At 43.3% G+C, this 26108-nt stretch overlaps 1 protein-coding gene across 1 annotated transcript in view; it reads right to left on the bottom strand.

Annotated features, from left to right (window-relative positions):
• Window positions 1-26108, bottom strand: part of CFAP61 (cilia and flagella associated protein 61) — a 226504-nt gene that overhangs the window by 102103 nt on the left and 98293 nt on the right. The window contains exon 18 of the mRNA XM_084888800.1: window positions 7981-8108. Within this exon, the coding sequence (XP_084744926.1) occupies window positions 7981-8108 (128 nt within the window). The remainder of the gene's footprint in view (window positions 1-7980; window positions 8109-26108) is intronic.

Raw genomic sequence — 26108 nt, forward strand, 5'->3', positions numbered from 1 at the left:
TATGTTCACTAAGATTTCCTTGATATATTTAGGTACTCCTATATTGAGGCATAAATGTTTACGAAGATTATATTTAGATTGCTCCCTTTATCATTATATAGTGTCCTTCTTTGCCTCTTATTATTTGCTGATTAAAGTCTGTTTTTTAAAGCATATTTTTTTTCTGACATAAGTATTGCTACCCAGCTTTTTAAAATTTCCATTTTCATGAAATATCTTTTTCCATCCCTCTTCTTTTAGACTGTGTATGTATCTCATTCTGAGGTAGGGCTCTTGTAGACAGCATATATATGGGTCTTGTTTTCTTATCCATTGAGCTATGTTATGTCTTTTGATTGGAGCATTTAAGGCATTTATAGTAAACTGTTTATTGATAGTTATGTGTATATTGCTATTTTATTCTTTATAACTATTTCTCCTCCTCCTCCTCCTCCTCTCTTTCTCCTCCTCCTCCTCCTCTTCTCTTTTTTTTCTTCTTCTCTTCTTCCTCATCCTTTTTCTTCTTCTATAGGACCCTTTCACATTTCTTTTAATAGTTTGGTAGTAATAAACTCTTTTAGGTTTTTCTTATCTGGGAAGCTCTTTATTTCTCCTTCAATTTTAAATGATATCCTTGATGGGTAACAATCTTGTTGTAGTTTCTTGCTCTCATCACTTTGAATATTTTATGCCAATTGTTTCTGTTGAGGAATCAGATGTTTTCTGCTACCTCATCTTCCAAAGCAATGATTTGATACTCTGCTTCCTCCAATCTACTGTTTATTCCTTCTGGTGTATTATCCTTCATTTCAGATATTGTATTCTTCATTTATGACTAGTTCTTTTTCATGGTTTCTACACTTGGGGTTCCATTGAGAGCTATAAGAATACCTGAAATCCTCTTGATACAGTCTTCTAATCTAGCTTTGCCTTTTCTGGGCCCTTGTCTATGCCCTCAGGCTTCATTAAAGAGCAACTGTATGACTATAAATAGAGAGAACAAATAAAACAAACTGGGACATGAAATGTCCACCAACATTACTGCAAATGGTCCCCCTTCCCAATGCTTTCCTGTCTCTCTTTGCCTGGGGGCATCTTCTATCCATGGAAGCTTGAGGGACCAGCTGGAAGAACAGCCCAGAGTGACCATGCAAACATAAACACAAAAAGAGTTGGTAAACAGGTTCCTCAGCTTCTTCATTCACAGAGGGAACACTCGGTGTGTCCGGTGGGACTGAATCTCGTGGCCCGCAGTGGCCTGCTGACAAATGCTTTTTTCCAGGCTTTGTTGACTTTCTTCCTTCCCCATTTCACTGCCCTGCTTGATCACATAGTTCCCCAGGATCAATCTCAAATTTCCTATTTGCACCCAAATTCTTTGTTTTAAGCTTTGGAAGGAACACAAACCAAGACAGGTGCTGATATCATTTGAAAATTATATTGATATAATAGTAGAGGGTGATGACTGAGCAGGCAAATTTATTACTAAGTCTGTGTATGTGATGCTTGCCCTTGTGAGATTGTGAAGAATGCAGTACATACTTAATGCCCTTAATGCCAAAGCACCACAAATAATGCACAAAAAAATGACAATAAGCTCATTCCAAAAAAGGCTTTTGTTCTGGGAATCTCTAAGGTGGGAAATTGGAGATAAAGTTATCCTGAACTGAGCAGGAATAGATAAAGACACTTTCATTTAACATCAATTACATTTAAATATTGGAATCAGATTAGGAAGTCTGATCGTGAATAACCACACTAGGGAGAGTCCCAGGTCATTATTTTCTGGTGGCAAAGTGTCAGGTTCTTCTGCCTGGGGAGGCTGTCCCCACCCCAGACACAAGACAGCGTCTGTATAAGCTCCTGACAGGTCCTATTTTGATGCCAACATATATATAATATGCCCTGTTGATCTCTACCTGCCCCCCAAGCACAGAAGGGAGCAGCACAGCATGTGCTATGGGGCCTGTTATGCTGCATGTGCCCTGGTATCAAAGAGGCCATCAAAGGGCACATGTCCATCAGTTCATATGGCAGAGACTGACAGTAGGGAACAGTAATAATCAGCAGCCTGTTCATTGGGGTTTCACTCTGAGATCAACAAGTAAGCATTAACTACTTAATTAGTCACATAATTAGTGAGAAGCCACAATGAAGGTTTCAGATGTCCTGAGACAAATGTAAAGATAAAAAGCCTAATTAAGCACTCAGCTAGCTCCTGCCAGCCCCACGGCTGCACCGATTATTGTGTGGTCCTGTGCAGCCCAATAACAGAAGTTATGTTATCCAGCTTCAATTGTAGCTTTGCAAACATGCCCTACTATTTCAAGCTATTCTTAGCTACCAGATGAGGGATCGATGTGTAGGTGGAAAAGTGGAGACTTCATCCTTTGGTGAGAGTGTTTGGTGGGTCCAAACACTGGAAGACAAGATAAGTTTGGGCCAAAACCAGTTTGACTCAGTGGATTGAACATCGACCTGAGGACTGAGAGATTCCAGGTTTGATTCTGGTCAAGGCATGTACCTTGGTTGTGGGTACATCCCCAGTGAGGTGTGTGCAGGAGGCAGCTGATCAATGTTTCCCTCTCATAGATGTTTCTAGCTCTCTATCCCTCTTCCTTACTCTCTGTAAAAAATCAATAAAGTATATTTTTTTTAAATGTTAAGTTTGGGCTTCTGGGCCCACCAGCGCTTTCTGGAAATCAAAGAATCTATTTCTCTAGTCATACAAAAGGTTATCAGGACATCACCCACGGTTGCTTTCAGTCATGTCATCCCAGGATTCATTGATGCATTTTTTTAGTGCCATTACAGGCTCTTCAAGAAATTCTTCACATCAGAATTAAATTAGGAAGGATTTAAAAATACTGGATTAAAAGGAATTGTTCCATAATGGGGAGTAAATAATATAATGAAACACAGAAATGAGTGACCGAAACAATAAAATAGGAACTGTTTCAGCTCAGCCATTTCATGCCCAAGAGATAGTGAAGATGCTGTTCTGTATAATCCTGGGAATGGATCTCTCTTTGGGCTACTGTCCATGGGAGGACCTGAGGTTCTGCCTTTCTAAGGGGCTCCCCGACGAGGCTGATACTGCTGGTCCACAGACCGTGCTGTGAGTGAAAAGGCCACAAAACACATCCACAGACTTGGCTCCTGCCCTTCTTTTGGTATAGCTTTCCCATATTTCTTTTTAAAAATGATTTTGGAGTACTTTTGTGGGAAGCCTGAAATATTCAAAGTATTACTTTTGGGGAGTTCAGCAGGACTAGAGCTGGTGCACAAAGTGACTAGTAAAACTATGACTCTCACTGTGTGGAAAGAAGCCTCTTGCTTTCTGGAAAGAGTGTTCAGAGGATAGAAGCTCACCTCTGCACCCAGCTGTTTGTCCAAGAATAGGGAATTCCCTTTAAACCTGTGGCACGGTGGAGTTCCTAGGGTGACAGCACCTCTGAGCTTGGGGTCCCCTGCTGTGACCCTCCCCCCGCACGGTGAGAATAGGACCACCGTCAGGAGCATAGCACTGGTTGGCACCAGAGGGATGGTCTAATGACTAAGGCCAAGTCCTTTCTGCTTTTTCCAGTGATTGGGGGAGGGTGGGTAGAAGGAGATCAACCAAGGAACTTGTATACATATATGCATAACTCACAGACACTACAATAGGGAGGTGAAGGCCTGGGGCAGGTGGTGGGGGTGAGCTAGAAGAGGTCAATGGGGGAGGGAGGAATGGGGACATATATACTACTTTCAACAATAAAGATTAAAAAATAAAGGAGTCTTATTAATGGAAGTGCTGCAAAGGATTATATATATGAAATGCTTATGTTTCCCAAGCCAAGAACTTTCAGTCCTAAAGAGCCAGGCAGCCAAAGGAATACAACCTATAGCTACAAGAACCCTAATTTGAAGAGTTCAAGTCCATCATTTGAATGTCTTGGGCACAATAAAGAACACAGACAATTGATAGAAAAATGTATTAAGATCTGCCTTACCCCTCCAATTCACTGCCTTCTACACCAGTGGATGAAGTGGGATTTTTCCACTACACACCCCACCCTCCAAAAGTTCCTCTCCTGGCCCGCAGCTGGTGTCCTTCCCCTGCTCAGCTTCTGGTTCCCATCATGGGGGCCCACACCCTGGCAGGGCACAAGATGGGGAAAGAAGGCCAGGATGGGTCTACAGCTAGAGCCCTCGCTGCCTGCAGTGTGTGGGTTGGGGGCCTGGAAAGGCTCCCCGTGGAGTTGCTTGGGCATAAGCACCCTCAGAAGACAAATGCACAAGACCTGCATGTGGGGGAGGGAGACTCACTCCAACCTGAACGACCCTGCAGCCCTGTCCTCCATCCGCCAGTCAATGGCCTTGGGTGGGTAGATGGAGGCAGCAGATGGCTCTCAGGGCAGGGCTGCCACTCAGCCCAGCACTGTAGGATTCCCCAGGACCAGGAAGACGGGAGGAACCACACCGCATGCCAGTGTGTGTCTGCGGGAAAATGCCTGTCACACATGTCACTGATACCGGAGGGCCCGAGAGGCCTTCCTCTAAGGACAAGGAAGAGATGCCGGGTGACTTTCAGGCCTGACAACCAAAGAAAAGGAGGTGTGTCTGTGCATATGTAACTGTGGGTGGAAGCAGCTGAGGACCAGATAAAACTGCGCGCGCGCGTGTACACACACACACACACACACACACACACACACACAAATCAAAACATCACCCTCATCGCTCCCTCCCCACATCCTCGTTATTAGTTGGTGACTTTGGGTAAATGACGTCAGCTCCCCAGCAACACCTTGCACCTGTAGAAAGAAGGCTAGGGCCAGGGCAGAGAATTTATGCAAGGACTTCCTCAGATGTCCTTTGAAGAGGAGACCAAACGTGCTTTGTCATTTTTTTTTTTTTTTTGCATGTAAATAACAAAGAACAAAGAGTGTGTCTCCTTTGTCACCAGATGACAGGATTACCAGGTCTTCTGGAAAAAGGGACTGCTGTGCTGGGCTTCAAATGCCCCAGCCGGTTAGATCACACAGTGCAGAAGCATAAGAAGTGACTTTTCTGAATCTTGCCTCCAAAATGTGAACTTAATCTTCACTGGGGGTCAGTATTTGGTGAATATTGTGTTTCTTCAATTTCATTCCAGCTCAAATAATTTTTAAGATCTAGTTCAAATGGCAGTTATACTGGTAAAGTAAAATATGCACCAGGTTACTATGGTAATTGCTAATTTAAAATAATTAGGGTAAATAATGAGAAAACTCCTTCCTCTCCTAAGGATTAGAGATCCGTAAACTGATACCAGTCTATTTTTAGTGTATGTAATCTGTGTAACGATGATAGAGAATTATGAGAACTTTAAAATGCTTTTAAAAAGTCTGCCTGATTGAGGAATTTAATCAACCCACTACTGATATTAAAATTTATATGTGTATTTATTGAATCTAAGTTGATTCCACGGAAGGAAAATGATACGTATATGTCTTAATGAACTCATTTAAATGAAACATAATGACTAAATATATAGCTAAATTGAGATTTAAGACCTGTTGGTACTCTCTCTCCTGGGAGCATGCCCATATCTTTCTTCCCTCTCAAGCATGTTTTTTACCCCTAAATTCTAAGGGTCCACATGAGATTCACAACTGGGGAACAGTGGGCAGCGGCAACTGGTCCCGGGGTTAACCCCCTGAACCTGTCTCCAAGGCCCCCTTTTCTCTGAAATGGTAGTGAGCCAAAGCAGCCCCACCTGGGCTCTCTCCTATTGCTTCTTCTACCTTAAGTCCTTCCTTACTTCACTCTTCCCAGCCTTAATAAGCACACTCTCAAAATAAAAATAAAAAAGATTTAAGATCTGCTCATCATAACGTCTTGACTACGATAATTTCACAACTCCACCCTGATAATTCATCATTCAAAAATTGTTGCAAACAACTTGCTATTCAGAGTCTTAAGTAAAGAAACTCATCAGAATAAATGTAACCCTCAAACTGTGGTCGGCACACAGACAAAAATGGCTATCTTAGGGCTTCTCATTATTTTCTTCTGCAATAAAAGATTGCTGTAGACTGACTATAATGTTTAAATCCCGTGATCTCTGTTCCTAATTTCCATAATGATACTTGACTTATTTTTTGGTTAACTAAGGGTATTTCTGGATAACTGAAAAAAAAAAATGGCTGGAAAGTGAAAAAAAAAAAATTACCTGGTTATTGTGGCATCTTTTAGGGGAATTTCCTCCATCCCTTCCCTTATCTAACCCTGGCAGTTTTGCTGGCTTCTGGGGGAGTCAGAGTGGGGCTGCTCTTTCTCATTTTCCTCTTGCCTCTTAGCACTTATTGTTTTAAAAGTGGCTAAAATTTCTCATGTGATCCTGAGCAAAAAATTGGGAGAGTGGGGGGGCGGTGTGTGTGGCAATCTGGATTCTTTTAATTCAGCAATCTGTAGATGCATAAAGTTAGGACCTTTTAAAACACCTATGAAACTTTTTAAAAAATTTTCTTTATTAATTAAGGTATTACATATTTGTCCTCAACCTCCCATTCCAATCCTCCACCCCTCACTCATGCTTCCACCCCCCTATTGTCCTTGACCACTGGTTAGGCTCGTATGTATGCACATAAGTCCTTTGATTGATCTCACCCTTTTATCCCCACCCTCCCTTTGAGGTCCAACAGTCTGACCCATTGCTCCTTATCTCTGGGTCTGTTCTTGTTCATCAGTCTATGTTGTTCACCATTTCCCCTAGGTGAGTGAGATCATGTCCTTCTTGAAATATACTTATAAGAATCAAAAATGAGACCAGCAATAATCATTATGCTGAAAGGCAGAAAATTTTAAAAACTAAATGAGGAACCTGAGTCTGAAGACATAAGCAGTGAATCTAGGGTTCCATGTCAGTGGATGGTGATGTGAGGCTATGAACCCAAACCCTTGGAGAAGAACCCAGGGCTCTTTCTGGGGAGGAGGAGCTGAGATTCAATGAGCGGATGGAGGGCTAGTTGGATAAAGCGGAAAATCCTCAGGAACCACACATCAAGGAAATGGGCTCTCAGAGGGAAGGGGAGTGGCAGAAAGAGATTAACCAAATATTATAATTTATATGCACATACACATAGCCCATGGACACAGACAGTAGTGTGGTGAAGGCCTGGGGAGAGGGCTGGAGCTGGAAAGAGGGGTTCACTGGGGGGAGAAAGGGGACATCTGTAATACTTTCAAGAAGAAAGACAAATTAAAAAGAAAGAAAGAAAGAAAATGGGCTCTGAAAGGAAGCTTGCTGACTGCATTGAGGATAACAGAAAACAGCATGGAAGAGAAATGCAGGCGTCAGTGGTCCCTGCAGGGTTTCATTCTGTTCTCTGGCATCTGAAATACAGGGGTTGGAAGAATGGTCCTGGCCTGTCTGCCATCTCTGCAAGCCTATTTGTGATGCATAAAGCCAAAACTGGGTCCAAACCAGCCTGATTGCAAGGCGCACCTGTTACACTCAGGTTTCCAGAACACTCCTTGGGAGTGTCTGACTCAGGACGTCTGATGTGGGGTCTGGAAAGCTACACGTGTAGTAGATGCTCCACGTGATGCCTATGATCTGGCCAATAAAGGAAACACTAGTGTGAGACAGGGGCTGGCAAATTTGTTCTGGGGAGGGTCAGAGTGTACATATTTTAGACACTAACAGTCATATAGTCTCTGTTGCAGCTAATCAAATCTACTGCTGTGTCAAAAAAATAGTCACAGACACCACATACATACATACATACATACATACATACATACATAAGTCTGTGTCCCAACGCAGGCAGACAGCCAGATTTGAACTGAGGGCTATTGTTGCCAACCTCTGATCTAGAATATTCCAAGGTATGCACGGTGACAAACAAACTCAGGTCTGTTCTTTCAAGGGACCTCTCAAGTGAGCAAGAGAAAGCCCCCTTAAATAATAATAATAAAAAAATAAATAAATAAATAAATAAATAAATAAATAAATAAAGTAAAACAACTCACCAAAAAACGAGTGTCTCTAGGAAGGAGATTCCAACATTGGATGCGCCAACCACCACAATCCTGGCATTCACCGTTATTTTAGGTTCCAGCGTTAGTTTTCTGTTTGTATGGTACAAGGCATAACTCATCTGAAAACAAACAAACAACCAACCAAACAAACAAAAGAGGGACATGAGGAAAATGTAGGTGAATCTGCATTCTCAAATTGGAAATTATGTGGAGTTATTAACCAGGACATTATCAGCAAATCCAACTAGTGCCCATGCACAGCCATGGTGAAACTTACCAGGAGGTACTTTTAAGATGTTAATGTAAATATATGGAAATATACCTAAGCTGGTTCACATCAAAATTCTTGGTTTGGGTCACTTTTGTCCTAATCTTGAAAGATGTTTTATGTAGAAATAATGCCCTTTATGATTGGAGACAATACAGTTAATAATCCCACAAGAAGACAAACAAGTTGCTTCCTGAGAATCTAGTTTCATGAAAGATCACACGTCATTCCCTCTGTCCAGGTTTCTCTGAAACCTGAACAACAATCAGATTATAATAGTTGAGTACCTGAAGGCAAGTGTTATCTTTTATTCAATTCTATATCCTTCACTCTACTTCACACATTGCCTTATGCAGAACAGGTGTTCAGTAATATTTGTAGAACGGCATGTAAATACTATTAAATGACAAAAACATGTTGGATAATAAAGCTGTTCTGGGAAGATTCTTGGAAGCACAGGAGAATATCTAATGATAACTTTAGTGCCCATGTTTGCAAAAATTACCTGGATTGAAAATTTGTTTGATTCACATTCCTGCAGAATCTTGGGGGGCTGAATGGAAGGTTTGGGGGAAAGGGTGGCAGTAAATGTTCAAAGGAAAGTTTTCAAAGACCTGATGGGATATTCAGTAAAGAACATAAAATATTCATGAGAGAACACTAAACTGTGTCAGATACTTTGTTTCTATTTTTAATTCATTAATTCAAGACATTTTTATTTAATACTTACTATGTATCTGGACAATAACAAGAATTATTGCTGACTTCTCATCAGAAACAATGGAGGCCAGAAGTCAGTGGAATGACATCCTTATCAATGTACCTCACTTGGTTAAATTCTCATTATATTGGCATTAACTGATCCTCTGGGTCAGGGATCTTCAAATTCAGGTAAACTAAACCTATTTTTAATTTTCTTAAAAATCCTGCAATCCCAGGAGTAGGGAGACTAGTGGGCTAATGGTAAAGTCCTTTGTAAAGCTGGGCTCTCAGCTTCTAGTGCATAAGGTGGCATAGGTAGGGCCATATAATTTGCCATTTGTCAGATAGCAGGTGAACTCGAAAAGATAAATGCCTTCTCTCTAGCTCTAGCTGGCCTAGCAGGAGGTAGGAAAAATGTCTTGAGCCAATTAATTAATAGAAATTTAAAACAAAGTTTGGAAATTTTAGCCTCTATAATGAACACAGTTGGTATCTCTCAGCACCTGCTTCACCCCCACTCCCATCTTTAATGAAGCACACCATGGATTTTGGAAGAAATTAAGCCCACTTCCACCTTTAAAAGAGGACTCTGATGGACATAAGCCAAGTCAAATAATCCCACAACATTTTGCTCAACAATGGACCCAGGATAGATACATAATCTACTTTGACCTGATTGTAGTGAAGCCCAGCACTTTAGTATGAAGGTTGTAGAGAGAAGCTTTTTGCTTTCCAGATGGTCCCGAGTACAAATTTGAAGCCCAAAATGATATAGACACCATATAACAAGAGGTAAACCATCCTGGTTTAAAGCCCCAAGAGAATCACACAGAAATAGAAAATGGATTCCCTTTCAAACCGTACCTGAAGCCCATGCTACCTTTGGATTCTTCAGTTATATGCATAGTATGTATCAGTCAGCTGTTGCCACAATAGTGCTGCATAACAAACTACCCTAAACTATTTAAGCATTGGCTTAGAGCAACTGTCATCTATCTCACTCATGCAAGTAGGATGGATTCAGCAGGGTTTGACTGCAATCTATAGATTCCAGATTGGCCTCACAACTCTCTTATCTTGTCTGATGAGTGATAGCGGGGGTGGGGGGGGGGGGCTGGGGGGGGGTGTACTTCTTATGGCAACGGGAGAAGTATAAAAAGTGAGAGGCAGCAATACCTCCTAGCCTGGTCATACCATGAGTTGTGTGGCTAAGTCCAACTTCTACAAGGTGGGGAAGACCTGTCGTGAGAGGAACCTCAAAGTCACATAGCAAGGGCACAGTCCAGGAAAGGAGGAATGGCTGGGAGAATGACACTAGCCCACCACATTTTCTTGATTGTTTAGGCCAGTTCGCTTCTTTTATATGCAACTGAAAACCTTGTAAACTGATAGGCCTCCTAAATGATGGTAATGAATAGATCACCTGGGTGAAGTGTCTGTTCTCCAAATAAATATCACTTTGATCTGCTCTATGAGAATTTCCCAGGACAGGTCAATAAGGAATTCTACAAGAAAACTAGTTAACACCAATACATGTTGGTGCTGCCATGTACTGCGCTCTGATTAATTTCCAAGACAAACGGGCAGGCAGCAAAGACACACTAGCCAGCCTTGGGTCTGGTAGTTTAGGGAAAAGAAAACAGGAAGCAAAGTTGTTGGTATGATGGCATCTAACCGTAGGCCTAATGAACAGAATTAAAATGCAAGCATCTTAACAGAGATCAGAGCCCCAAATTCCTTCCATCGGAGCCATGTTCAGACCTTCCCCGCTGCTGTCCAGAAGCAGGGGCGGTAATGAAATTCCCCGGTAAAGAATGGTACCCACTTATGAAACAGCTCCTGTATCAACAATACAAAGACGGCTGGAGAACAGAACAGAATGGCTTTTGTTTCTCACACAATAGCTTTCACACCAACAGCTGCCAGGCCTCTGAAATCACCTTTCTAACCACTGAACGCACAAAGTGGCCTGGGTGTCAAGAGTTACCATCAGTCCCATTGATGGTGGGTGTCTCAGGGGAGTGATCAGGCATCACAGTGACTCAGAAAACCCAATTTTGCGCCCGGGCCTTAATTAAAAACATATTCATCATCAGGTATGATGAAGTGACCTGAAACACACACACATATTTTTCTTTTGTGAGGCTAGATGGTTTTTAAATACCTTGAAAAAAAATTTTTCCCCCAGCCTGGAAATGGCTTTTCAGTGGCGCTGCAAATGAAGGCTGCTTCTGACGCTTTATAAAGGGTTTATTTTACTCGGATTAGAAAGCGCAAGTCATTTTTGAAGGAAAGCAGAACATTTCTTTCCTTACATTCCTTCAAGCTGCAGGTTTTTGTGGTAAAGAAAAACACGGAAGACCCCGTGAGCTCTCCGGGGCCAGTCCAAGCCTCCTTTTCTACAACAAATGTCCCATGCACTGGACATCCTGTTTGGGGGTTTTGCTTCTGATTTCCTTCAGAGTAAAGTAAAAAATAAAAGCCTTAGCTACGGATTCATATTTGATAGACAGAGGTTAGTTATATGTGCCTTGTCACTGGGAATTATTTCAAAGACAAAACAGGAGACTATTTGACTACCTGATGTAGTAGTCATTAGTGGGGACTCAGACTCTTACCTCCATGTCCATTCAGAGTTATGATTCTATTTTTCTAATGACACTCCTTAGCATTTTTTGACAAAGAGATGATTTTTAAAGGCAGCGATTAAAATATACCGCAGCAAGAAGGAATAAACCATACACCATGGTATATTAGCTATTTAAGGCTAAAAGAAATGTTCCTTAAAATTGATGATGAGTGTCGAAACCGGTTCGGCTCAGTGGATAGAGCGTCGGTCTGCGGACTGAAAGGTCCCAGGTTCGATTCTGGTCAAGGGCATGTACCTTGGTTGCAGGCACACCCCAGTAGGGGGTGTGCAAGAGGCAGCTGATCGATGATTCTCTCTTATCGGTGTTTCTAACTCTTTATCCCTCTCTCTTCCTCTCTGTAAAAAATCAATAAAATATATTTTAAAAAATTGATGATGAGTTTCGTAATGAGTTTAAACACAAACCTGGAAGGGATGATAATATGGGATAGCCATTTTAGGAAATTCTAGAGCTGAACTTGAGGTGGGAGAGGGTGACAGAGAGTGAAGGACTCTGAGGGATAAAATAACAAATGTCAGGTGAGAGGGGAGGGGAGTTGAGATGAGAACACAGGAACTAGGAATGAGCACATGTTTACGTTTTTAAACTATTTATGTGTCATTTCCTATGAGCTTCTGAAACAAAAGACTGTCCATCGGAAAGGTTTTAGTCACTTTCATTCATTTATTTGGTTTACTTGTCGCCATCCAAATACAGTTTGCTTCCTAAGGTCATGAACTACATTTTTTATTTCCTGAGGCATTTGTTTTATTTACTTTGTCTTTTGTTTTATCTGAATCATTCTTGCCATCATTTTGGATATTCTATAAATAATGAAATAATGGCTACATTAAGTTTACATTTCATGAGCCCTTCTTAAAAGATGCTGAGATAATTCCTACCAATTTAAAGTATTTTAGTTGGTTGTTTTCTAGTTGCTCAAATGACCAAACAAATGATCTGGGTATAATTAGAACTACTTAGGATTAAATTTTATCTTTTTAGTAAAAATGATATTTATGTACATGTTCAATTTAGTTATGCCATAACTCATATATCATGAGACCTCTAATACATAGTTTTGAGTTTAATGCATGTTTGTTAACTGTGCTATGTGTATAAAAATTGATCAAAATTTAATTTTATCTGAAATACACATACCTGATTTGTGTTTCCACATCTGGTTTGGTTTCTCTTATGTATTTAGAATGAGTTAGAATGACTATAAAAACATTCTTAAAATCCAATTTCAATAATAGATCCAAAATCAGAAGCTACTAAAATTACAGAGAGGCTGGTAAACTACAGTCAAAATAAATACAAATAATCCTACTTAATAAATGCAAGATATATTCTTAAATAGCCCAGCACACTATGTATGGTAAGTTTTTTCTAATGATACCACCGTGTTTGGAGGTCATGTTCAACTTCCAGTGTCATTAGACTGGGCATCATTAGCCTGGAGGCAAGGTTTGGGCTTGTTTTCTTAATTCTGCTACTGGTTGAAACCCTGAGCCTCTTTTCCTTAACTATCAGTTTCCTCAGGTGTAAAATGGAAGTAAATTACATAAACCTCTGCCTTCCTCAGCAGGCAAACATGGGAACTGTTCATTAAAAACCGTCTACAAATACTCTGAGCTTTTCAGGCAAAGATGTTACACAAGGTAAAATTGCACATCCTCTCTCCCATCTGCAATATGAAAGGCAAATCTTTGAAAAACACATTTTAAAAGGGCAAAACAATGAGCTCAATTTTCAGCTCCACACCCATGTATATATATATATTTTTTCCTTACAGAAAGCTTCCGAAGACTTCAAAGGGAGCTCTGCCCATGCAAGGAAAATGGGAGGTGGAGAGATTCGAAGCCATTAGAAGTAGGGTTTCTGACATTTTTTAATAAGGCTGTTTTTGCTTTATAAATATAATTTTTTACTTATGCTTTTCATTCTTTTCTTTTGGAGAAGCCCTCTGTTTCCCAGCTTGGTCAGAACAAACGATGACACATGGACAGTGCCATAAGATCAGTGTCAGTTTCAAAGTTCACAAGTCGACCGCTCTGGGGCAAAGCATTGCACTATTTACCAAATAAATAAAAGTCAGGGAGCTACTGACACTGAGAAAAGAACCAATAAGTTGAAGATCCCTTCCACAGATACAAAAGGCAATTTTGAAAAGCCTTTCTGCTGAAATAATTAAAGAGGTTCGGAAGCATGACGTGCATGCCACCAGCTGTGTCCCAGCAGAGCATGGGAAGGCTGTGGGGAAGGGGCCGTGGGCTTGAGCCTCTTAAGAAGCATTCTGCCCACGTTCCCCTTTGTTGGGGATTAGGAGCCGCTCCAACACCTTAGAAAAGTGCACGCTCTCCACCTGTGGTATCTGCTGAGCGCAATGATGGCTCAAGGGCACTCCCTGGCCTGCTTCCTTAACATGGGAACCAGCACGCCGTAGGGCACAGAGTGGGCTGTGGTCAGTGCAGGATCTGCTCACTGGAGCATTCCCACCATTGCACCAGGCTCACCCTAGGCCAGTGGTCAGCAAACTGTGACTCTCGAGTTTGCCCCTCTGTTGACTAATGAGTTTGCCGACCACTGCCCTAGGCTCTCGTTAAATATTTGGAGAGTAAACAAATTTTGCCTCTGTACAATTATGAGTAATGGACTCATAAAGTTATTTCTTTAAAGAACTACGATAGCTTTAATTCCTTTACATGCTTCATATTATCCCAGGCACACATTGGGGGCTTAATCGGTTCTTACAGCATTCTCCTCACAGATTGAATCCTAACTGAAGAAAGAGGGCTCCTTTATCAATTAGGGTGGGCCTTGGCTGCAAACAACAGTAAAACCAGCTTAAACAGAAACACCGGCTTAAACAGGAAAGAAGATGATTTCTCTCTTATGCTAAAGAAATCTGGCAACATGTAGCCCAGGACTAGGGAGGCGGTGCCATAAACTCATCAAAGGCCCAGACTCCCTGCTGTACTCCCTCACCCGGTGCAAAGGGCCATCCTCCAGGGTGGCCAGGATGGCTGCTGGAGACCCAGGTGTTACAGTCTCCTTATTGGCAGCAGTAGAGGGAAGGGAGTTAAGAATAAAATGGCTTCAACCCAGCTGAGCCACACTCTTAAAGTCTCCTTCCCAGAATTCCCATTCCCATGACTGCTTCCTTCTCAGGGGCCCAAACTGGTCCTATGGCCATGCCAGGTGCAAGGGAGGTGGGAACTATATGCTCCTAGTTGGATGTGCTGCTGCCTTGTATAAAATTGAAGTTTCATTACTAAAGCTAAAGAGAGGAATGGACTTGAGGGCAACTAGGGGTCTTTGCTATAGTTCCTTTAAACCTCTATAATTCAATGTGTATTTTAAAAATATTTCTCTTGAGCAACAGACCTGCCACCACCTCCCCTGGATCACCACCCACTCTTCCCCGATTTCACAAGCCCACACTTCCCACACCTCAGCCACGGTCTCTTACAGAACAGAATGCAGGCATTTGCCAACCAGAAGGTGGAAGAGATCTATCTGGCACTGAATTCAGAACCTAACATCAGAATCCTTGAAATCCTGGGTAGTCGCCCCCAAACAACTCCCCCCTCTCAGCTGAAAGCAGTTATGGAAGACAGACCACCAGCCCCTGAGCCTGCCCGGACTCTCAATTTTTTAAATATAATATATCAAAGAGTTTGGAATGTGAGATCCTCCCTCCCCCCAACTGGTGGGCGGAGTTATGACATTACTGGCATCTGCCACAGAGGCATCCCCAAGACACTGAACCACCAATCAGCGCATGCCAAAGTGCCCTGGAGCCCACCCCATCCTGTTCCGCCCTGGGTCCAACCCTTTCCTGTTCCTCCCCTCAAAAGGATCCCCCAGCCCTCCATGTGCTGCTCTCTTCATCTCTGTCTGTGGAGGCAGCCCAGCTGGGTCCTTTCCTTTCTCCCCCTCCTTTAATTCTGATTTCTCTACTTCCGTAATGAGTCCCGTTCATTACTGGGGAATAAACCTTACTTTAATTATACACACACACACACACACACACACACACACACACACACACACACACATATATATATATATATATATATATATATATATATATATATATATCTTATCAACTCCATCTGTCCCAATCCCTCCTACACCCATAGTCACCACCTGACTGTTGTCACTATTTTGCAAGTGTTTAAAAAAGTTAAAAATCATTGTCACTCTATGACAGTGGTCGGCAAACTGTGGCTTGCGAGCCATATGTGGCCCCTTGAGTGTGGCTCTTCCACAAAATACCATGGCCTGGGCAAGTCTATTTTGAAGAAGTGGCGTTAGAAGTTTAAGTTTAAAAAAGTTGCCTCTCAAATGAAATTTGAAACGTTGTACTGTTGATATTTGGCTCTGTTGACTAATGAGTTTGCCGACCACTGCTCTATGATATCCACTTGCAACCATTCATAACCATTTATGTTAGAAAAAAAAAGTGTTATGGAAGTTTAGTTGAGTGACTTTACTGGATTTTAGCAATTCTATTATGCACCTTCTTTCCACGTTAGCACTCCTGAAATCAGCCTCAGAGTCCACGCCATCTCAACCTTGACAGCTAGCCAGGTAGTGACATGGGTGACTTGGTCACAGCACTTGTCATCACTCCAGAGAGAGATGTACATTATGTAAGTTTAACTGCTGCTGACAATGTCTTCGGAGAGATTACAGCATGATTTGGCATTGAAATGAACACTTATTGTGTTTCCATAAAAGCCTGGAAACTGAGCAGCAGGGTACAAATTTGATATTAGTGCAGCAAATATAAGTCACTGGAAGAAAGGTTGTAATTTCGTATTTTTTTGCAATGCAACAATTGAGTGCTTTACAGGAGCAAATAAAAAGATGACAGATACCCACAAGTGGGTGAAACCCTGTTATGTTTTGTTGCTGAGACACATGCAAAAGTTTTTTTTTTTTTTCCCATCACACAGCAAACAATGAGATTGAAGAGAATGCAAATTGCCTCTCTGCTCTGAATAGATAAAAGAAATCTGAAAGCAATAAGACTTATATGATTGATTCATTCATATTCTGTTCAGGACTCTTATTAAGACACTGTGTCATAGTTTACTTGGCCACATTTTTTTCCCCTTAATGGTACATAAAATAAAGGTACATCTTATAATTGATAGAATCTTAGGTTTGATAAAGGTAATTAATTCACTTGTTATTTATTAATTAATTAAATAACAGCCCAAACTAGTAGCTCACGTATTCATTAAAAATTATTGCTTTGATGCAATACACGAACAATGGCAAGGGAAATCATTGTTGACTTTTCAGAGATACAAATATTTATTAATCCCTAATGTAGGGCATGTGTACTAAGATGCCCTCAAATGGCTCCGCATCCTTCCATGGGCAGTGTCAGGTGTTTAGAAATGTTCTCTGAGCCTTTGTATCACACTGACTGAATCCTGTTATGTGTCAGCGACTGGGCGCTCCAGGTATCATCTTCAGTACAGTGTGGACCATAAACTGGAGGAAAGACTTCTCTGGGGTGAGGACAGAGCAAAAAGCAGGAATAAAGCAAATCCAGGGCAGGGAAATGGTTTGCAGAATCAGTGACCTGACTTGCATTATTCTAAAAGCACAAATTACTACTACATTATATATGTATCTCTTGAGAAAAACTCATTGACTTAACATCTAATCATTCTCAGCTTTTATATCCTCACTAAAGACCCATTTGTCATGGAACAAAATGGAGATGTAGCCTCAAAGATTTTATAAAACACTCAAATTCAAAAGTGATGGAAAGCATTTTTCCTGTTTATTAATGCCCTTCTGAAACAATGTCATTTTCCTAAAGGTCTCTGAGCACAAAAATGGTTCTTCATAGCTACTCTAATAAAACAGAAAGAAATTGAACCGTACTTTCATGACACCCACCAGCCAAGTAGGAGTGAATATGCAAATTAACCCAATAAAGATGGCAAGTTAATTTGCATATGCAGGCACCGACTACCCCAACCACTCCAGGCCTCTGGGCAGTGTGGGAAGGTGAAAAGGTGGCTTCGGGCTGGAACTAAGGCAGTGCCGGCAGCCAGGGGAAGGAAGGCCCATTCTTGCATGAACCTTCATGCATTGGGCCTCTACTGTTAAATATAAAATGCATATCTGCGTATGTTTATAATATATAATTTTAATGTCTTAATAGTTAGGTAACAAATTAGAGAAATATATGAAATGATTGGTGATAACTTTATTCTCTTGAGAATTTTGTTAAATAAAAAAAAAATGATATTGTTGGTTATTTTCCCTTGCTAAAAAAAAAAAAATAATAAGAGAAATATTTGTGAGAACGTGTGTGGTATCATCTGTCTGAACATTGTTGGTTTAAAGAAAGAGGACTTCACTCTGTCCTTCTCTTTCTACCTCACATCATAATGGGTGAGCCATGTAGTTTATCAGATATGCATAAACAAATTATATTTAGCCACAGGCTTAAAAAATATCTTGCACTGAATATGCTGGAAGTAGACTGGAATCTGCACTATTCCAACAGAAGCAACTTACAAATAGATAGCAAAAATTACTATGTCCTAGAGTTATTTCACCAGCTACAGAAGCAACTCTGGGGGGAGGGAGGGGAGGGATGTTTGTATAAAACTCAATATTCTAGCAACTTGTTGGTAATGAGGGTATTTGGATATCTGCAGTGATTCTGCGGGCATTAGGATAACCCATTCTATAGCCCAATGCCTGAAATTCTACCATTAAAACTTTAACATAGAGCTTAATCGGTCATTTCAATTAGACAGGTACATATTGAACATCTCTCATACACCAGACTCTGGCCTAAGTGCTGAGGTAAGAATGAGGTCTGGTGTCTGTCTTTAGGTCGAGAGATAGACATGTAAACAAATCAAGTGCAGTTTTACATGTGACATAGGCAGTGTATCAGGAAGCTACTGCTGTATAACAAATCAACCCAAAATTTAGTGGATTAAAAGAACAAGCATTTGTGTACCTACTGATTTTGGCATCAGCAGTTATTCTGGGCTGAGCTTGGCAGCTCCTCTGGACTCAGCTAGGAAGTCAAAGAATCAGCTGTGCTTTGGCTGGTCTAGGGCAGTGTTTGGCAAACTCATTAGTAAACAGAGCCAAATATCAACTATTGAAATTTCGTTTGAGAGCCAAATTTTTTAAACTTAAACTTCTTCTAATGCCACTTCTTCAAAATAGATTCGCCCAAGCCATGGTATTTTGTGGAAGAGCCACACTCAAGGGGCCAAAGAACTGCATGTGGCTCGCAAGCTGAAGTTTGCCGACGACGGGACTAGGGCATCAGGGAAGCCAGGAAAGCTTCTTGGAGAAAGTGAGCTGGATATAGAAGGATCAGAAGGATCAGTAAGATATTTCCAGGTGGACAAGGGAGAGAACAACTTTTCGGATGAGAGGGAAACGCCACTGAAGTACAGACTTGTCTCTAGAAATGCATTTCCAGGTGATTCCTGCAGGGGCAACATGGGAAGCAGACATAGAGGGGGACTCACTGGGAGGAGCAAGGGTCAAGACAGAAGGCTGAGAGAGAAAGCCTGTGTCCGTGCTGCCACCTCACCACCCCAGGGCACAGAAGGAGACGAGAACTTTCTATTCCCCCCGGGGAAGGAGGTGTCTGCTCAGCTCAGCTGTGGGGCCATTTGCACTGCTGCTTCAGGCCTCTGGTTCATTGGCTGGGAAAATGCCTGCGTCGAAGAAAATAACTCATTTTCCTGGGAACTTCGGCCCCTAGTGAATGTTGTTCCACAGGCACAACTTATCAATCCTGCTGGCTCCCCACCATTTCTTTGTTTTCGCTCCTGGGGATTTTCAACGCGCGCGCGCGCGCACACACACACACACACACACACACACACACACACACTCTGTGAGCAAGCATGTCTGTGAGCAAGCTGAAATGCATGACTCCGTTTTCAATGTCTAAGGTGTGCCTTCACGCACACTTTGAGTTTTTCAGTGTAGGCTCATTGTTTCTGTTGACATCCAATTGTACCTCTGAGTTTTTCAGTTTAGGCTCATTGTTTCTGTTGACATCCAATTGTATCTCTGAATTATTCTGAAGAAATTCCGCTTACCGCTTTCATCTCAATGCAAACAATGGTTTGTATTCTCTTTGGCATGACTTTGAATTCTGTAGACCAAAAAAAGTTTCCTCAGCTTTTGTAAGAGGAATGCACAACGGCTGTTTTGAAAGAATAATGAGCCTTTCTGAAAATTCCCATAGAGAGTGCTAAGACTAAAAACAAAGTTCAAAGGAATCTGGTGGGAATCAATGGGACAGCCTCCTGGTTCAGGGAAGGACTTGTAGGGCAGAATGAAACAAATCCAGCTTCTTTTTAAATGAAAATGAAGAGAGAACTTGGGAGGGAGCAGAGCAGAAACCTTAGCTAAACCACAATGGATGGGAGTGGCCGGTGCGGAGTGAAAGCGGAGATACATTTTAATAAAGCAAGGGAGGCTACGTTCAGTCATTCAGACATTTCACATCAGAGCAGGGACAGTGCAGACCTTAGTTCCACTGTTAATTCCTGTGAAAAGAAGAGTCCATTGTCTGAAAGAAATTGGTACAGAAATTTTCTACCTTTTTTATTTTTATGGAAATAAATTACATTACCACAGGCCCTAGAAATGCTCAGCTTTTTTGTTTCTTTTTTAAAATGTGTTTTTTATTTATTTTAGAGAGAGAGGAAGGGAGAGGGAGAAAAAAAAAGAGATGGAAATATCAGTGATGAGAATCATTGGTTGGCTGCCTCCTGCAGGCCCCCTACTGGTTTAGAGCCTGCAACCAGGCATGTGCCCTTGACTGGGAATGGAATGTGAACTCCTGGTTCCATGGATCAACACTCAACCACTGAGCCATACTGGCCGGGTTCTACTTTTTTTCTTCTCCTTATTTTTTGACTAGTTCCTGACCTCATTGACAGCACTTTTTGGAAACACTAATTCAATGCTCTCAATGGGAATTTTCCCAAAATGTTAAGTTTTCATGTAAGCTATCTGGAGTTATGAACAGCACAGACCCACAGAGCCATAACAATCCCACTCAGCACAGAAGGCCACACATGCCGTGTGAGAGGTCCAACAGGGGAGCCGGCTTGCTACTCCCGGGGTTATCACCTTGGGGTGACCTTCAGGATGTCTAAGACGCCCCCTTACAAAACCAAGCAGGGGTCCTTGAGAAAAGGTTCCCCTTTGCTCACTCTGGGTATATTTAACACAAAAGTATGTGGGGTTTTTTGTGTTGTTTTTTTTTTCAATCCCTTTTGGTTGGATGGAAGGGACTAGGCAAGCATATTGAGCTGTCTTCACACCTGTGCTCCAATGACATCACGCTTCAGTGCAGGGACAGGCCTGTACTTCTAATTTCTCACACGCACGTCAGTGGCAAACAGTCCCAGCGTTTGTGTTAATGACACCATCTGGCGCCTCCCATAACTGTGGAGCGTTCAGCTTCCAAACAAGATGTAATGGCAGCAACACATGAAACCCACTGACATTTACAGTAAGGAAATTTATTATCAGTCACCGGTTTGGTATAAATGTGTTTGCATGACTGCTGGGGCTATAAAATCGTCACCTTTGCCAGGCAAGTGAAGGTGCAATAAATAATGGATTTTAAGCCATGCATGTACTACCAGATCATTAAACATTTATCACACAGGCACAGTAGCATCTTAAGCAACAGTTACCACTTGAAAAATTAATGCCACTTTTGAGGGTTAAATGAAAACCATTTAGTCTAAGCGTTAATGATTTTTAATATGGGTAAGTATAGAATACAAAGATTTATTTTTTATTTTTTAGTTGAATATAATATATATATATATACATGTGTGTGTGTGTGTGTGTGTGTGTGTGTGTGTGTAAAGAGCTCTGTTATAATTATTTTCTCTTGAGGAACAACCACTCTATGCTCCTTTGTTTAAAAATACTCAAAAATATAAACTGAAATGTTTCTTGAAAAAAATCATTATTAAAACCTTTCAAAACTAGAAATGATAAGAGAAAGGTCCTTTAGGAATCAAATGGTATAAATCCTTAGTGGATTAGCCATTATGGTTGCAATTAAGTCATTTTTAACTTTGAATTAAGGAAACAAATATAAGGTCAAAACCAATCAAATCCCTTGAGCAATAAAGCCACATTTGTCCCCATTATGTTCCCTACATGGTGCCCAGTAATTTTCTCTTATAAGTGCGGCATGTAGGTATCCATTGCTTTAATAATAATAATTTAAAAGCAAAACAAAGAGCCACACACAAAAACAGACAAAACACCCATGGAAATAATTCAAAATACAGACAGTTTGGGGATGGTTACTAGCTTCATGGAGGATCTACCAAAGAATACTGTTTGACACAAAGGAGGAAAGAGAAAACTAGGTGTGAACTGGGATTTATTTTCCTCCTGGAGGTCAAGTCTGGATGGGCCGTGCTCAAAGGCTCTGCCACAGGATGCTGTAAGGAGGGTGGATTCTTAAAACAACACAATCTCATCACAGAAAGTGGTCACGCAGCGAGAGGAAACAGGGGAAGTTCAATACTTAGTGAGCGGCACTGTTTTAAAAAATGTTTTAGGCAGATGTAAAAAAAAAGACTATTTTAAGGTTTCTAGCTCAGTTTGTGAGTGAGGTTTCATTCACCAGTGAGAGCGAGGGCACACATCTCCAATAGAAAGCGCAGAGAGCACTCTGAAAGGCCTGGCCTGTGGGGAAGAGGGAAGAAGGCCTGCACAGCACATGGGGAGCCTGCTCCAGAGCCTGGCTGAAGCAGTGGGAGGAAGTGTTGAGATTTCAATGGCTTCCCTTCCAGTGACTGTCATCTAAGTGGGTCCGAGGGATTGCCCCCTCTTCCTGTGCCAGGTTCCTCAGGTGATGGGGGCAGCCTCTGTGGGGAGCACCTGTTGTTTGGAGAGCTGGGGTGGGCTCACAGGAGAGGAGAGATCACCATGTTACCCCCACTCCCACCCCCCACGAACACACAGTGCCTCCCTCTGCGGCCAGGTGGGACAGCAACATGCGTGAGGAAATTACGAGTTCCATCTGTGTGCCCACAAGTCTCCATCCCACCAAGGAAGTGCTTGCCATGACCCCACCAGGGAGTATGTGGGCGTTAGCCCCACCCACTGGGATTCGGCCTGCACATTAAGACAAAAGCACCAAGTACCGGAATTCTGAGGCAGTGCCTTTAGCCGATATCCTGTGAAAGGGTCACACACTTGCCCTGTCCTTCCATCTGCCAGTAATCAATCTAAATATTTCCCAGGGTTCTAGATGTTCTAGTTCATGTTCTGGAAATGACTGTCGGGGGTAGAGAATCAAGGAAGAACCCCAAGGAGGCCTCGCTCGTTTCTTTCAAAGCTGTGTCAGTTGCTGTACGTGACCAGTCACTCTGCCCCTGTCTACCACGCGTGGTGGGAGAGATGAAGAGACAGGCAGAGGGCGCGCACCGAGGCGCAACAGCAATCCTGAGGGTGTGAGGCAAGCTGACAGTCTGAATGCAACTGTGAAATGGAGAAACGGCGAACAATGAAGGAAGGAAAACAAAAGCAATCCAGCAGATGCATGTCATTTTTACTCTTCAGTGTGGATCAGTTTTTTCTTGTTAATTATATCACCTATTCTTTCCTTATATTGATAATTACATAATTACACGAAACAGATGGGTGACAGAATGCACCCAGATGGTAAGAATGTAAACAGTCTTCCAAATTGCTTATTCTTGAGCGCAGTATAAGGAATTATTCAATAATACATAGATTTCTATACTCTGCACATCTGTGAAGTAGAGCCTTCAAAACAGCAGTGACTCTGTCCTTGTTCCTTAAAGAGATACACTGCCTTCCCTGGGAGATCCTGGGGGGCCAGTTGCCCTCCAAGTAAAATAGTTAACGTTTCTTTTTCCAAACATTGGGCACCTGAAATCCTAAGCTCTTGTCTGAGTTCACTGGGTTTTCTTTCTTTATTAAAAAAGGAAATATCCACTTGAGGGGAAGGTACAAATCACACAGAGCCCTAGTTCTGCTTTGAGCAAGTATGCAAGGTTGAAAGAAAGGGGGGGGGGGGTGATTTAAAAACACACTTTGAAATGTTTTAATTGCATCCGATGGGGTTCTTGCCTGAAATTCTTAAAAAAAAAACAAAACAAAACAAAACAAAAACTATGAAATAAAAGCCACAGCTTCAATGCTGGGTGTGTGCCTGGTTGAGGAGGGCTTTCACCCAGGAGCAGGAGTAGGGGCAGGGGCAGGGGCAGGGACAGGGGCAGGGGCAGGGACAGGGACAGGGGCAGGGGCAGGGACAGGGGCAGGGGCAGGGGCAGGGGCAGGGACAGGGGCAGGGACAGGGGCAGGGGTAGGGGCCGGGCAGGGGTAGGGACAGGGACAGGGGCAGGGGCAGGGCAGGGGCAGGGGCAGGGACAGGGGCAGGGGTAGGGGCAGGGGCAGGGGTAGGGACAGGGGCAGGGGTAGGGGCCGGGGCAGGGGCAGGGACAGGGGCAGGGGCAGGGACAGGGGCAGGGGCAGGGGCAGGGGCAGGGGCAGGGACAGGGACAGGGGCAGGGGCAGGGACAGGGGCAGGGGCAGGGGCAGGGGCAGGGGTAGGGGCCGGGGCAGGGGTAGGGACAGGGACAGGGGCAGGGGCAGGGACAGGGGCAGGGGTAGGGGCCGGGGCAGGGGTAGGGACAGGGGCAGGGGTAGGGGCCGGGGCAGGGGTAGGGGCCGGGGCAGGGGCAGGGACAGGGGCAGGGGCAGGGACAGGGGCAGGGGCAGGGGCAGGGGTAGGGGCCGGGGCAGGGGTAGGGACAGGGGCAGGGACAGGGGCAGGGGCAGGGGCAGGGGCAGGGCAGGGGCAGGGGCAGGGACAGGGGCTGGGACAGGGGCAGGGGCAGGGGCAGGGGCAGGGGCAGCGGCAGAGGCCGGCTGGGTTTTGGACGGGTCTGAAGGAAGAGGAAATCCGCTCCTTCCTCCTACCCTCTCACCAGCCCTGTGCCCCATCAGAGTAGGCTTCCACTTTCATGACCCTTACCCTTGCCGCTACTTGGCATGGAGCATCCTTGTCTATCTGTCCATTGTCAGACAGTCCCACTAGAACACAGGTGCCAGGGCAGCAGCAATTTGTCCATTTTTGTTAACCATTGCAGTCCAGTGCCAAGAATGGGGCCCACACATGATACACATACAATAAAAATTCATAGAACAATGGCATAAATTCAGACTCCATCTCTTAGCTTCCGCACCAGGAACTGGCCCTGGGCCATGGTGGAGGCAGGATCTAAGGCCCAGGAGCCTGTTCACACAGGGGCAGGGGGTGATCCATGACAGGCAGGTCCAAACCATGGTTGGTACTCGAGTTCTGGACAAAGAACAGAATGCATGGACAGATGATGAGGTCAGGACAAGAAGCAGGCCCAGGGAGGGACAAACCCACTTGTCTAATTGGGGAGGCATGGGGAGGGGCAGAAAATTCCAGAATCGGGCTCTTGCCATGCATTGCATTTGGGAGTTAATTGTGTGGATGTATGTGAAATGCAGATGTTGAGCACTTCTCCAAGGCTATTTTTGGATGGTGACTGTGCATACTCAGTGTGTGTGTGTGTGTGTGTGTGTGTGTGTGAGAGAGAGAGAGAGAGAGAGAGAGGGAGAGAGAGAGAGAGAGAGAGAGAGAAGCCTATTGGTTTTATCAATGACCATAGGTAGTTTGGGGAAATTAATTAGCTAATTCCTATCCTATATAATAAAAGCCTAATATGCTAAGTGTCTGGTTGTCTAGTCATCTGTTCAACCAATCAAAGTATAATATGCTAATGATATGCTAAGGCTGCTCAACCACTCCCTATGATGTGCACTGACCACCAGGGAGCAGATGCTCTGACTGGTAGATTAGCTTGCTGCTGGGCTCTGGCTGATTGGGATGGTCCTAAAATACCCTGGAGCCCTCCTGCGATCCCTCTCCAGCTGGCCAACCTCCCACATCCCTCCCCAGCTCCAATCATACACCAGTAGGTCCCTCAGCCTGGCCTGTGCCCTCTTGCAATACAGGACCCTTTGAAGGATTCAGAGAGCCAGTTTCAGCCCGATCCTGCAGGCCAGGCCAAGGGACCCCCATGGTGCATAAATTTGTGCACTGGGCCTCTAGTCTATATAATAAAAGCCTAAGCTACTGTTATAGCAGAAGGACCAGAATGATTGGTTGCTATAATGCACACTGACCAATGGCAGACGCTCAATGCAGGAGCTGCCCCCTGGTGGTCAGTGCACTCCCACAGGGGGAATGTCTCTCAGCAAGAAGCTAGGATCATGGCTGACAAGCACAGTGGCAGTAGCGGGAGCATCTCCTGCCTCCGTGGCATCATTAAGGAGCAGTGATCCAAGCAGTAAGGAGCAGCGAGCAGGCAGGCGGTAAGGAGCAAGGGATCCCGGACTGTGAGAGGGCACAGGCCCAGCTGAGGGACCCCCCCCCCCTTCCCTCTCAGTGCATG

The sequence above is a fragment of the Pipistrellus hanaki genome, assembly GCF_964339955.1.
Source record: "Pipistrellus hanaki genome assembly, chromosome: 6".
In the NCBI taxonomy this organism is placed as follows: Eukaryota; Metazoa; Chordata; class Mammalia; order Chiroptera; family Vespertilionidae; genus Pipistrellus; species Pipistrellus hanaki.